The 13,333-nt window shown below is 40.7% G+C and overlaps 2 protein-coding genes across 2 annotated transcripts; one reads left to right on the top strand and one right to left on the bottom strand.

Moving 5' to 3' along the window:
* Positions 1 to 1,350: 1,350 nt before the first annotated feature.
* Positions 1,351 to 7,547, bottom strand: creld2 (cysteine-rich with EGF-like domains 2). Its single transcript, XM_031758515.2, has 10 exons — positions 7,164 to 7,547; positions 6,939 to 7,021; positions 6,591 to 6,701; positions 6,330 to 6,421; positions 5,506 to 5,682; positions 5,290 to 5,388; positions 2,755 to 2,838; positions 2,492 to 2,587; positions 1,847 to 1,987; positions 1,351 to 1,700 (listed from the first exon to the last, which is right to left on the bottom strand). Exons 1-10 carry the CDS (start codon positions 7,305 to 7,307, stop codon positions 1,642 to 1,644), a joined length of 1,086 nt encoding a protein of 361 aa, XP_031614375.1. The 5' UTR covers positions 7,308 to 7,547; the 3' UTR covers positions 1,351 to 1,641.
* A 279-nt stretch (positions 7,548 to 7,826) lies between these two features.
* On the top strand, positions 7,827 to 13,259 carry alg12 (ALG12 alpha-1,6-mannosyltransferase). The gene is made up of 9 exons (XM_031758496.2): positions 7,827 to 8,032; positions 10,235 to 10,367; positions 10,473 to 10,646; positions 10,747 to 10,941; positions 11,035 to 11,138; positions 11,694 to 11,917; positions 12,078 to 12,247; positions 12,409 to 12,484; positions 12,927 to 13,259. Exons 1-9 carry the CDS (start codon positions 7,874 to 7,876, stop codon positions 13,162 to 13,164), a joined length of 1,473 nt encoding a protein of 490 aa, XP_031614356.1. The 5' UTR covers positions 7,827 to 7,873; the 3' UTR covers positions 13,165 to 13,259.
* The last annotated feature ends 74 nt before the right edge of the window (positions 13,260 to 13,333 follow it).

Here is a 13,333-nt window from a genome sequence, read left to right as displayed (position 1 = left end):
GTAACACAAGATAGCCTCAGACTTGTGAAACTTGCTTCTCTGACTTTGTTGAGACACTGATGATTAACTTCCAGGGGAAGTAAAGCGAGCATGAACCACAGAACATTCACAAACTGTGACAACAAGAACCACATTGATAATCGCAGAAAATTATGTTACGTTTTGGCATTCAGCTTCAAGAAATACCCCCGACTCCAGAAAGTCAGCAGTCCAAACAGAGTGACTGTGCATCTTAGATAAGTGAAATGAATCCTACTTTGTGCCACGGCCTGATAAGACGGGCGCTGTGAGTGAATCACAAAATCTCTGCTGCACCACTGCCTCAGAGTGCAACAAATAAGAAAAGCCCTGTGCGTCAGAGAAAAAAAAACAGGTGAATTTACAGTGATTACTCATGGTGCCTGGTCACTCTGCATCAGCTCGCCGCGACATGATGATCCCCGAGCTTTCCCGCTTGAGCTGGTCTGCGGCTGAGGTGGAAGCATCATAACAAATACAGTGTACATCTCATAACAGCTAAACTCACCTAGATGGGTGTTGTAGCATCAATAATAGGTACACTGACTCATGTATTAGTCAGTACGCTGACTCATACTGATGCTCTCCTAAGCCCTCTCCTAAAGAAAAAACAGTCTTGCTAGAGCTATAAATCATGAATTTTAAAGAAGGACAAGTTTGTTCATTTTTTTTCCTTATACTACTTTTCTGCTTTGGCAATTAATTTTTTATATATATAGGTGTGTGTGTTTGGTGAACCCCAAATTCCTTTGCCTCCAGAAAACCCCTTTCCACATGGTGGAGTTAACAGTAGGCAGAGGTGGGCTCTCTGCTGCCTCACTGCTAGATTAAACAGGTCTTTACTTGCCCTTCTCTATGTCTTAGAGGGCCTTGCAGTCAAAACAGCTGACATCATCACAGAGGAAGCTGGGAAGATTTACCGCAAGGTGAGACTTAGGTTAGAAAAAGGTGTTTTGATCCACACAGGACCAGAGGAAGGGCCTTTCCAAAAAGCATGCCAATCAAGGGTAGGTGATGGTTCTGGTTCGCAAGACCAAGCAGACGTCATGTAGACCCAGGCCGTGTGGTATAAGTGAGGGTTAATGTTGGTGGACATAAGAATGATGTTGATATTGAATATAATGGACAATACGCAGCTGTAATCTAGCCTAGCTTCAAAATATTTATGAGATATCAGGGCAAGAGAAGCACCGTCTAGTCCTGTCCAGATGGTTTAAAGCTGGAGCGTCTTTATTTCATATGACTATACTGCCATCCTGTGGTCATGCATGACTGCTGCAACATACACAAAAACTCCCAAAGCTGAAAGCATCCACATTCCAATGACAACAGTTTTTGATAAACTTCACATAATGAATCTTTATTGAAACATCTTTGCTTTTTAAAACCATATAAGACAAAGACAACGAGTCTGAGCGCACTGGAGAAAAGCAACACCCAGCATGGTGAGAGCGTAAAAGGTCTCTTTTTTTTCCCCTCTGTCCATCATCCTCTGCTGGAAACCGCCGTCCTCTCGGCTCTCGTTGTTTCATTAAGTGCATGTGGTTGACAGTTTTATGAAGGAGGGGCTTCGAATGTGCAACAATGTCAACAGTTTGCTAATCCTGGTCCCCGTTTGTGACATCAAAGCTCTCCGTGCGGACTCGCGGTTGTCTCAGGTGCTTCAGACTCCTCGGCTGTATCTAACATAGGAAAACTTATAGCATTAATCACACTGCAGTCAGTGAAGCACACAAAGTAAACGTGTTGCTTAAATAACATCCACACATCCTAAATTACTACTGTCATAATGGGTATTGTGCTACCTCACGCCAACACTCATCCTCACCTGGCTGTTGTGTTTGCACACACTCCCCATCTCGCTCCTCGTAGCCTTCAGAGCAGATGCACGTGTAACTGCCTTGATTGTTGACACACTCCTGGTGCTCTTTTGTGCACACTGGCTCTGACTGAGAACACTCATCCACATCTGGCAAAGATTTAAATAAATTAATAAATACATACAAAAAAAAAATCTAATATATAGATAAAATATATAGAGAAGTTTTTCATGGGTGCAACCCAAAAATGCATTATCCTTACAAATGTGACATCAGTTAAGGGGAACTAAAACAGACTTTCCAAGGGTAGAATTAAGAGGTTCTGTCCATCCACAGCAGTCTGGAGCTCACAATATCCTTTCTTATTACAACAACTAAAGAGACATAAAGGGAATATGTAAATATGCAAATATAAGGTGATCTAAAGTTAAGCCTGCATCCAACCGTGATGAGAGACTCATGCTTACAGTATGCATATTAATGACATGTATCATGAGGCAAGAGGCAGGGTCCACCCTGGACAGGTCGCCAGCATGGAAGCAATAAGAATTTCCTTCCAAGGACTGCTTCTTTTGGGTTCATTTGTATTAAACTCAAAGTGGAGACTGACACTTTAATGTAGTGTCAGAAATCTTTCAAATAGTGAATAATACCTGTGCAGGTTCCCTCTGTGTCTTGGTACCCGCTGGCACAAGCCTGGCAGTTATCGGGACCGGCTCCAGTGCAGCCGGAGCACACTGTATCACAGGCTTTGAGGAACAAACACACCGAATAAAGTTAGACAGGTCTCACAAAACTGTCTGCAAATGGAAAACAATCACACACTTGTAATATGAAACATCTAACAGCGATAAGTTCACTGGCAGCAAATTTCCACGCTGCTCCAAAAGCTACTGTTTGGCATATGACCTCTTACCCTTGCAAAAATAGGAGCCTTCTGTGTTGAGGCAGTACTGATCTTCTTTGCACGGAACGGGGTCTTTGGAGCACTCATTTACATCTGCAACACATCAGACAGAGAGCCATCAAACAGGCTGGCAACCACACAGCGCCATCTGCTGATCATTCTTTGTGCGCTTTACCACATCAGAGTGAAAACACAAAAAAAAAAGTGTGTCTGCAGATTAGAACGTAGAGTTACTGAATAAAGATCTCAGGGGCAAAACTGGATGTTAATGGTGGAGGTCAGAAGAGAATGACCAAAGGGAAATGGTTTGACAAAATTAAAACCTTGGGTGGAGATGATAAGTATCACCACTGTGATTATCAACTTTCCCTGTTCAGCCAGGCATTTTGATTCAGGCTCTGTGTGTACGTATGCTATACTGTATTCACAAAAGTGTATTCACAAAAAGTGCCAATATGAAATTGCAATCATATTCAGTATCAGTATTTTCCAAGGTTTTCTGAACATTGTGGATTCTGAGGACTTATCATTTTATGACACCAAGTTATGACCCCAACATCTGAATGTTGCAGCAGAAATCGAGACTCGTCAGACCAGGAAACATCTTTCCAAACTCCTAGTTTCCAACTTCTGGTGAGCCGGTGAGAACTCACAGGTCTTAGGTCACAGGGGTAGTGCATGGTGTAGTCTTCTGCTGCCGTAGCCCATCTGCTTCAAACTTCAATGTGTTGTGCGTTCAGAAATGCTCTTATGCATATCTTGGTTATAACAAGCGGTTATTTGAGTTACTATTGCCTTTTACTCGATCAAAGCAGTCTGTCCATTCTCTTCTGAACTTTGGCATTTTCACCAAGAGAACTGCCGCTCACTGGACATTTTCTATGTTTCAGACCATTCTCTGTAAACCTCAAAGAGTTTGTGGGATTAATCTTATATGCATCATATATATGATATAGATCATTATATTTTAATTGTGCTCAAAAACATTTTTCTTCTGGCTTCATCAATTGTGGGTGCAAAATGAGGGTGAAAGCAAAAATGTTTGACTATTACACTGCCTCAAGATTCACCTGTGACCACTCCAAGAGCAGTTGGTGCCCGTCTCCACGGGAACCTGATCAAATGGACATCAGCCATTCTCCTGAAAGTGTCAAGGTCCCTGTTTAAAACTGCCTTCTATAAGGAAAGCCTCCACCATGTGGGAGGCTTTCCTTATAGAAGGCAACTTTGTTTTGTAACCAAATGCCACAACACGATGTGTGACTATCAAATACAACAAGAACCACCATGAAACTTTGTAAACAGGTAAAATTTGACATTTCCATCCTGGAGAACCTGAAACGCTTGGATCCAGACACTTCCAACATTGTGAAGTGGAACGGCTTTTTCTTTGACATTGAGCAGTGTATATGCTTAAATTATGAACTCCCTGAGTTATGAACCTGTTTGACTAAAGTATCACAATAACCAAGAACTCCCCATAGGAGAACTGGGGCCAATTTTATACCATTTAGAAAATGCCCTATCCCACTTGAGTTCTATGAGAATCATACCTGCTGAATGCAAACCTGATAACATAATGGTTGTGGACCACTATCAGTGTCCGAACGAAGTCAAAGTTATGGACTTTGGCCTATCATGTCATGTGTCCGCAGTAGTTCCTCGTGTCTGTGCACAGACTCTTTGGTACAGGCCACCAGAGGTTATGCTTCAGATTCCATCTAATTATTGAAACGTGGTCTCTGGGCTAAATAGCTTTGGAGCGTGCTACGAGGCTGCTGCTTTACCCAGGCAATCTGGTTCATCATACACACTCAGGGCCAGCCACCAGACTATCCTTGAGACTGTCCTTGAGAAAAAGAAGAAAGCTGCAGTGTTCACTGCTTAAATCCAGCCTAATAGACAGTGTTAAACCTATGACAGTTCTTTAAAGTAGGACTCCATGGTGTAAATTAGCCTTTATACATGTAGCCTTTTAATGTCCACTTTAAGCTTGACATGGCCATTAATCTCACTTCATAATATACCCCTCAGACTGCTTCAAGCCTTCAAGAAGCAAAGATTAACTCAAACAAAAACCAAAGTATGCAGAAGAGCATCTCTAAATAAACAGCAGATCAAACCTCGGAGAAGCAGAAGACCACACCGGGTATCAGCCAAGAACAGAAAACTGAGGCTAAATTGGACAAACCTGTGCTAGCATTCTGACTTGTGCTACTAGCATCAAATTTTAAAATGAACATAAATGTACTTAAAAATAACATTTTCAAGAATTTAGGAGGTCTGGTACTGTTCTGAGTTTAAAATATAACTAACTGGTCCATTGTTGGTTAATTTGGCAACAATTTGTGTGGTTAATAAATTGTTATGAAACAGCAAAAAGATCAGAGATTTGCATTTTTATCCAACTAGTGGTATAATAATCAAAGTTGGAACAACAACAACCCAAACAGCAAGAACAATAACTCAGATTACCTGTTTATCAGAGTACTTTTGTTAAGATAAATATCAAGTAGCATGGAGAGCTAGTACAAGTTGTCTTACCTACACAAGCTCCCTGGTCGTCTTCCTCCCAGCCTTCCTTGCACTCATCACAGTCCTGATTGGTTGCTCCAGTGCAGGTCTTGCAAGAGGAGTGACATTCTGCAGAAGTGAAGACCAAATTTCCATCAGTACATTAATGATGGTGATGTTTTTCTGGTGCAACAGCAGGTAACTTATTTAGGTAAACTGAGTTTTTTAATTTATTTATTCTTTTACCTGTGCACAGAGAAAAGCTGTCGTTCCTCACTTCGTTGAAATAGCCGTCGATGCAGTCTAGGCAGAACTCGCCTGTATAACCGTGGTGGCAGCTGCACTTCCCGTTTCCCCCACGGGTCCCGTCTCCATCGCACGCACCATTCCCGTGACAGGGTCGCTCAGAACCCCCCACACAGGCTGAAGACAGACACATTGTTTATGTAGTTTTAACCCATGTGGCACAACCAAGAGAAATAAGTAATGTGTGAAGTGACTCTGGCAAAAACCGGTATGATATCATCCATTTGTGTTACGTCCTTTTTCCTCATGTGTTGCACTTCTGTAGCTGGTTACCAAGTAATCGTTGTCCATGTTAATTTGGTTTGAAAGGAGGCAATCAAATACGGCTGATAAGTTGAAAATAAGGCCTCCCCACTCTATACTGTCCCGGACTCCTCATCTCACATCTTAGTGAGCCTCATTTTAAAGCGATGTCAGTATAATAAGGTGTGTGCCAAAGATGCATCGTAAACTGTTTAGTTAAACTACCTTTAAGATGTCAGGTGTAACATTGCTCATGACATAGCTCATGTTTAGGGCCACTTACACACATACCGACATTTATTTCTGGGTGACAGCTGGGAGAACAGAGGAGGCCCAAAATAGAAATGGACTGTTTGCAAGTAGATGTTTTATAGATCTGACGATTTGGGACAGCATTGGAAAAATGCTAAACTATGACACAAGCGACCGGTTTTCATAATAACATTGGAAGCCCTGAAATTAAGATGAAACACGGGGGGAAAAAAATTGGAGCACTGGTGGGTTCATCTGTAAATTCTCACCATTGCAGTCGGGTCCAAATGTTCCCTTTGGACAGCACACTTTGATGGTCTCTATGCAGAACCACTTGTGCAGATCGGGATGTTTCGTTTTCCTGTGTTGCAACAGGAAGAGATGAGGTTTAACAGCAGGTTACCAAATCAAACAAGCCTTTAAAAACGCAAACAACCCTGATCAGCATCTGCCAGCCTGTGTGATCATGTGTCCATCACTCATTAGGTCCCCTTTAAAATCCAACCACAACCTCATTTGCATCGACCCACCTCTTGAACCACCAAGTCTCAAAATGCTCCTCGTGCTCCTCCACCATGTGGTTGCACTCAAAGCTGCTGCTGTCGCACAGCCCCTCCACGATCTCCATCAGCCGAATCTCACTGGGGTGGAAGGAAAGCAGCAGACGAGATGAGTGCACAAGTTAGTTTGAGATTGTAAACATACATCTCAAAATGTACAAGAAGATTTATATTTGCATGAAAAGAAAAGAAAACAAACTTCATTTGATGGAAAGCACAGAAGCTCAAAAGCCTGCAGGTCTGGTGAAAAGTAAACAGCTCAGATCACAGGACCTGTGGCAGGGTGACCTGTAGGCTGGGCTCTTGGCTCTGTCTCACCTAGTCTCATATTTAGACAATTTCCTCTCCTCCCAGGCTGTGTTTCCTCCTCCAAAGTTCTGGTTTGCTGTTCTCTCGAAGCCCTGGCATACAACGCAGACATTTTAATTTTTGAGCCCAGAAATAGGAAGAACCCTGTACTGAGTAAAGGGCACCCAGGCATCTTACATTCGACTGACGTCTTTTCACGTCAACACAAAGGAAGGTTTGCAAACGCTCACTGACCTTGTTGAAGTTCTCGGTGATTTGCCGGCAGGTGTTGCAGGCGCTTTTTAAATCCTTCTTGGCGTCAGTAACTTGACAAAGTAAAACAAGAGTTAAGCAAGACACAAGGCGCAGCAGCCGCAGCTCTGGACCGGTGGACAGCATCTCAGCAGATCAATTCACACAATTTCATATCAGGAGACGAGCGCTCCAGCCACTAGCAAGCAAGCTTTCCACTAATGTTAAAGTGCTGCAGTGGTCGGACACATCTATGCGAGGTGTTCCTAGCATTAGATGAAAGATAGCGTTATCTATGCAAAGCGAGACAAAATGGTATTTACATGCCGGTTACATGAAAAAAAAAAAAACCGAATCGGTTCTAGTTTTCCGCGTCAGCGTCTTAATCGAATTGTGGCTTGTGGTTATTGGCTGTAACCGCCTGTCAATAAAATGGAAAACCAATCGTGAGTCGCCACGCGCGGGACAATAGAAAAAAACAAAAAAAAAAAATCCATCCCCACGTGGAAAATTCAGGAAGCTCGCAGGTAAATTCAAAATAAATATTTTTTTTCATTGTGGTTGGATTTTTTTAAAATTAGGTTTCAATAATATTTCTCAAAAGCCCTACTAAAACAGAAACCCTCAACGCCTTAGCCAAAGTAAAAGTTGCATCGTTCACTTCCTGTGACTGCCGGAAGTGAAAATTAGCTTTTTGTTTTTTTTCAGCTGTCATGGCTGAAAAGAGGACTGTTTTGGGGCTACCGCTGTTGTTTTTATTAGCTTCCGTTGCTCTCTTGCATTTATTTATTTGCCCGTTCACTAAAGTTGAGGAGAGCTTCAACTTACAGGCGGCACACGACCTTCTGTATCACAGACTTGACTTTGACAAGGTAAGCATGCAGCCATTTGATGTGCTAATAAGCTAAGTGGATACAGAAAGCACCTGTGGATGTAAATAAAACATTCGTAATATTTAATTTCCTTTTTTGTCATTTAAAAAATAGAATGACATTCTTACGGCCCTAAAGATGTTAAATATAAGGTACATTATGAAAAAAAATGTGACCTCAAAGCTGTGGGTACAGTTTTCATAGCCTACTTTTGATGTAATGCTACGTCCCAAACATACTGCTTGCTGTTGATGCGTGCTATGAAATCATACACACCAGTAGTTTGACAGCTATACTGTGGTGTGGACTGTTCCATCGTAAACCTATAGCTACAAAGAAAAAATAAATCTACACTGATTACTTTTAAAATGTGGTCTAATCCTCACCCATTCACGTCACAATATTAGAAAAATGCATTAATTCTCAATAAAACAAGAGAAGATAACAGGAGCTCTGTTGAAAAATGGAAAAAAATATGACCAAAACTGAGGGACATGGTGGTTGAACATAGGTATACTGTTGCTATTTAACCTGATTTTATTTTAAGGCAAATCGCACTACACATAAGCACATCATGGGAGTAACTCGACCCTACTGGAACTACTAGCTTTGATGCCAGGGTTGGGGATAAAATCAAAGCCTCAAAAAAAGAGAGACCTATTGAATTTATGCCCTGAAGGCCACCAATAACTGTGGTCCTAATGAGGACTAATATTAGGGTCACTAAGTTTTGTAACTGACGAGACTTGACCTATATTGTTGGTTTTCAGCATTAACATTGCTTTGCAGTTCTTTTCTGCATTGTAGTGCTCTGATATATCACTACCAAGATTTATAAGAAAGAAATTTAAAATGTAAAAAATCCAAAGAAGAGACTGGAGAATCACCTTTCGGAGTATTGATGTTGCATTGCGTGTACACCAGAGGGCACTCTGAAACTACCCTGGCAAAACCTGTTTGAAATGCCACAAACTCAACAACCAGTTGATCTGAACAGCCTTGAGCAGAATGTAAATGAGTAATCCCTGACTTGTTGTGACAATAAAACATTTTTAAACAGAAATGTCTTATTACCTTCATAAAGACTCATAAATAACTACACATAAACAGATTTCCTTGACATTTATTATGTTTTGTGTGTCTGAAAGAAAAACAATAAGTTGATATATCGGAATTTTTAAATCACTCAATATCAATATCTATTGGGCTTTATTCTCTTCTGTTGTGGCATCAATGCTTTTTGTTCTGTTTTATTGTTTATTACAATGTTGCTTATCACAATATATTACAACTTGATAACATGCAGGACTGTTGTGTTCCCTGGGATGAGGGTGTCCTGAAAAATAATAAGTCAAGAGCACAGTAAGCAGTCCTGAAACTTAGAGACACCCCCCCTCCAAAAAGCAAAAACAAAAAAGAACCCAATACACAGCAAAAATATTTGCAGCAGTCTTTACAGCTTGTAACATTTCAAATTAGGTGTTCACTACAAGATGAACTACACTACATGGCACAGAGTTGTCAGTAGTATCCTTCCACAGATGACAGAGTTACTGTGAGAATGACTTAAGAATACATTGCAACACATCTCAAATTTGCATGAGACTGCCTGAATGTAGCTCAATTTTACTAGATAAATCTTCTCTGGGATGTTTAGACAAAGGTTTACCTTTATAAGAAGAATGCACTGTACATTGTAGGGGTTGAAACAATGCTGTGAAGACATTGTAAAGCACGGTGGAGGGAGGATCATGGTTTGGCTTTTTATTTTTGTTTTTCTATGGTCTAGATATCTGGACATGCAGAGAGTAATAAATTCCAAATTCAGTCAAAAACCTTTACAGCAAAATAGTGGGGCATCACTCCATGATTTGAAGCTTAGGAGAGGCTGAGTCAAGACAATGAAAAACCAACTACAGGATGATTAGAAAGAAGAAAATCGATTTTTTTAGAACAGCCAAGAGAGTCCTGACTTTAACATAACAGAGACTGCTGTAGACACTTTACTTGTTTGTTCTGATAAAAAGGGAGAAATAAATCCATGACATCTGGGTAAATTCCAGGTCTTGCTTAGGGTCATGTGATGTGATTGAAAGCGAGAGATTAGATTGTTTTATCTACTCTTATTTTTGAACTCCTTGAAATCACTGTATGGTAGTGTGGCTGTATAAGTCTTACGAAGTACCTTGTTTTTCTTTTCAGTATGACCATCATGAGTTCCCTGGTGTGGTGCCGCGCACTTTCCTTGGCCCCCTCTTCCTCTCCACACTCTCCTCCCCTGTTGTTTTTCTGTCAACCCTGTTGGATGCACCAAAGTTCTACACACAGCTTATAGGTAGCATACCATCTCACTTTTTGTTGTTTACTATCCAAACCACTCAGATGTAAAGATAATTAAAATCTCTAAAGAGATGTTTAATGTGTTGTTCTTTCTGCACAGTCCGAGCTTCCCTGGGAGTGTGCGTCATCGGTGCACTGTGGCACATGCAGAGAGAGGCAAGGAGGCAGTTTGGCTCTACAGTTGCAGACCTTTTCTGCCTTATATGTGCATCTCAGTTTCATTTAATGTTCTACAGCACAAGGACACTGCCCAATGTATTCGCCCTGCCATTAGGTAACCCACCAGCTCTAATTGGAGTTCTAGTTTTTTTCTTTGTTATTTTTGGAACTTAAATAATCGAGCGTTATAATGATGAGTAAAATTCTCTGCTCAGTTCTTGTAGCATTCACATCATGGATGGCTCAGAGATATGGCCGGTTCATCTCCCTGTCTGCTTTGGTCATCATTGTGTTCCGGTCAGAGTTGTGCATCTTTATGGGCCTCATGTTACTGATGTCGCTCCTGAGCAGGAAGCTGGGGATGTTGCAGCTGCTGAAATATGCTGTTCCTGCTGGGATATTGTCATTAGGTTAGTGGTTCATCTATAATAAATACAGTGTATGTCTAACAATATTAAAAACATGCTGGTCACTGTTTGTTTGCTTTCCTTTGTCTCCTGCAGCTCTGACAGTGGCTGTTGATACCTTCTTCTGGAGGACGCTCCTGTGGCCTGAAGGCCAGGTTTTGTGGTACAACACCATTCTCAACAAAAGTTCCAACTGGGGAATATCCTTTGATTTATTCCAGCACACTCCTGTTTGTTTAGCTGTTTGATAGTTGGGAAAATGACGACCACAAGAAAAACACAGAAATGTATTAGAAAATGTGACATTTCACTTTATGGAAATAGTAGGAGAGGATAACTGTTAGAATTAGGACTTTGTTGACTGTGGAAAAATGACTTTCCTTGTTGGACTGAATATTTTAGTCATTTCATTTCACAACAACAGATTTCTTAGTTTATAATTGTTAATTTAATAAACGTTTTAATTTCATGGTATCTTAAAAGCGTGTTGATGAACAGCATGTTGATGCACTTTGGTAAATTATTCCTGTGTCAGTCCAGCTTCCTTTAGCATTCTAGCTCAGTTAAAACTCAGGTAAGGATGCTACTGAAAGTAGTATAAAAACAGGACATGACATCATCATGTTGCCAGGGTCTTGCATTCTATCCATTTAGAAATAAGAATAATAGAAACAGAATAAAATTCAATTTCATGATATTGTTGTTGGGTTTATTGTTGGTTGGTTATAGCAGTCCTTGACTGTTCTCCCCAGTAAACCTCTCCGTTTTTCTGGTACTTCTACTCTGCTGTACCTCGCGCCCTGGCCTGCACGCTGTTCTTTGTCCCCCTTGGCCTCCTTGACAGGCGAATGAGAGCACTGCTGCTGCCCACAGTGGGCTTCATTCTGCTCTACTCGCTGTTGCCCCACAAAGAGCTGCGTTTCATCATATACACTTTTCCTGTGCTCAGTTTGGTGGCTGCGCGTGGTTGTTCTTTCATGTAAGCTGAAACGTACAGCACCAGTCCTTATATTGGAAGAAGAGTGAATGATCCTAAAAAGTTTCCTTTCTCTTAAAATTGACATTGAAATTTGGAGAGCTGAAGCTGTTTGTCATGCTTTTTACTGTTTGTTTTTTTTTTCTCCCTCCATGTGATTTAGTTTGTGCAACTACCAGAAATCCTGGATATACAAACTGGGTTCTGCATTTGTGGTTGGACAGCTGTTGGCAAACACGGCATACTCTGGTATTTGCCTCTATGTTTCTCACCACAACTACCCTGGAGGCAGAGGAATGCAGGAACTACACAGGCTGTTGCCAGCTTCAGCAGGTTGGAATCACTTCAACCTTTTTTTTTTTCTTTCTTTTTTTGTTTTTTTTTTTTGAAGGGAGCACTCACACACGGTTACATATTTAAAAATCTGTCCGAAATGCAGGAGGCAAAGAATCGTGGTTTTCTAGTGAACTATCATTGTTGCTGTCTTTCCTCAGATGTGTTTGTTCACATTGACACCTACACTGCTGAGACTGGAGTTTCACGCTTCCTACAACTAAACAAAAACTGGAGGTTGGTGTTTTATTTTGATCTGAAATCTGCCCACCAATCTTTCTTTTTTTAATATATAGTTTTAAATTTTCTATTTATTTATTTATTTTTTGTTGGTGTTTTGAGTTAAGCTTAGAATTCAGAAAATATTTGGCCTCAGTTCAGTTTTCAGTATCTGTGTTGTCAGTTTTAGTTTTTTCAAATATTATAACATGGGTAACATTTGGAAAGGGGAAGATTGTTCCAATCTCAGAATAGGTACTGCAGTACAAATATTTTGGAAAGGCAGGTCAGACATGCTGGACTTGAATAAACATGTCTGTGAAAGCCTTATGAAGCAGGTTACATTATGTGACCAAAGTGACAAAAATAAAACAATAAATAAAGCTTTATTTTAGCTTTGTAAGTAAACTTAAAATATTATGTTAAACATTTTTAACACTTTACTTCCCATTTTCAACAGATATGAAAAACGTGAGGACTTGAGCCCCACGAGCCCAGCTATGCAGATGTACTCGCACCTATTGATGGAGGCTAATGCGACCAAGATAGAATTACTCCAGAACACCCATCAGCCTCTGACCTTCATAGAAGGTTACCGCAACATTGCCTTCAGTGTGTTTCACTTCCCTCCTGTCAGAGTGCACTTGGAGAGAAAAACTGTGCTGATGGAGAGAAAGGCCACCAAAACAGAGACTTGAACAAGTGTTGGATTTTTTTTCTTTAAATTTGGTGACCACTATTGTGAAACCAGTGCTTTTACTGAATAATAAAAAGTATTTCTCCAGGTATCACATTCCACTACAAAACATGATCGGTGTTGTATTAACATAGTCATGAATCTGTAAATCTTATCTGCTCTCACACAAG

This window comes from Oreochromis aureus, linkage group 17, assembly GCF_013358895.1.
Source record: "Oreochromis aureus strain Israel breed Guangdong linkage group 17, ZZ_aureus, whole genome shotgun sequence".
Taxonomy (NCBI): domain Eukaryota; kingdom Metazoa; phylum Chordata; class Actinopteri; order Cichliformes; family Cichlidae; genus Oreochromis; species Oreochromis aureus.
Note: the sequence above shows the minus strand (reverse complement) of the source record. Positions and strands in the feature narration are given on the sequence as shown.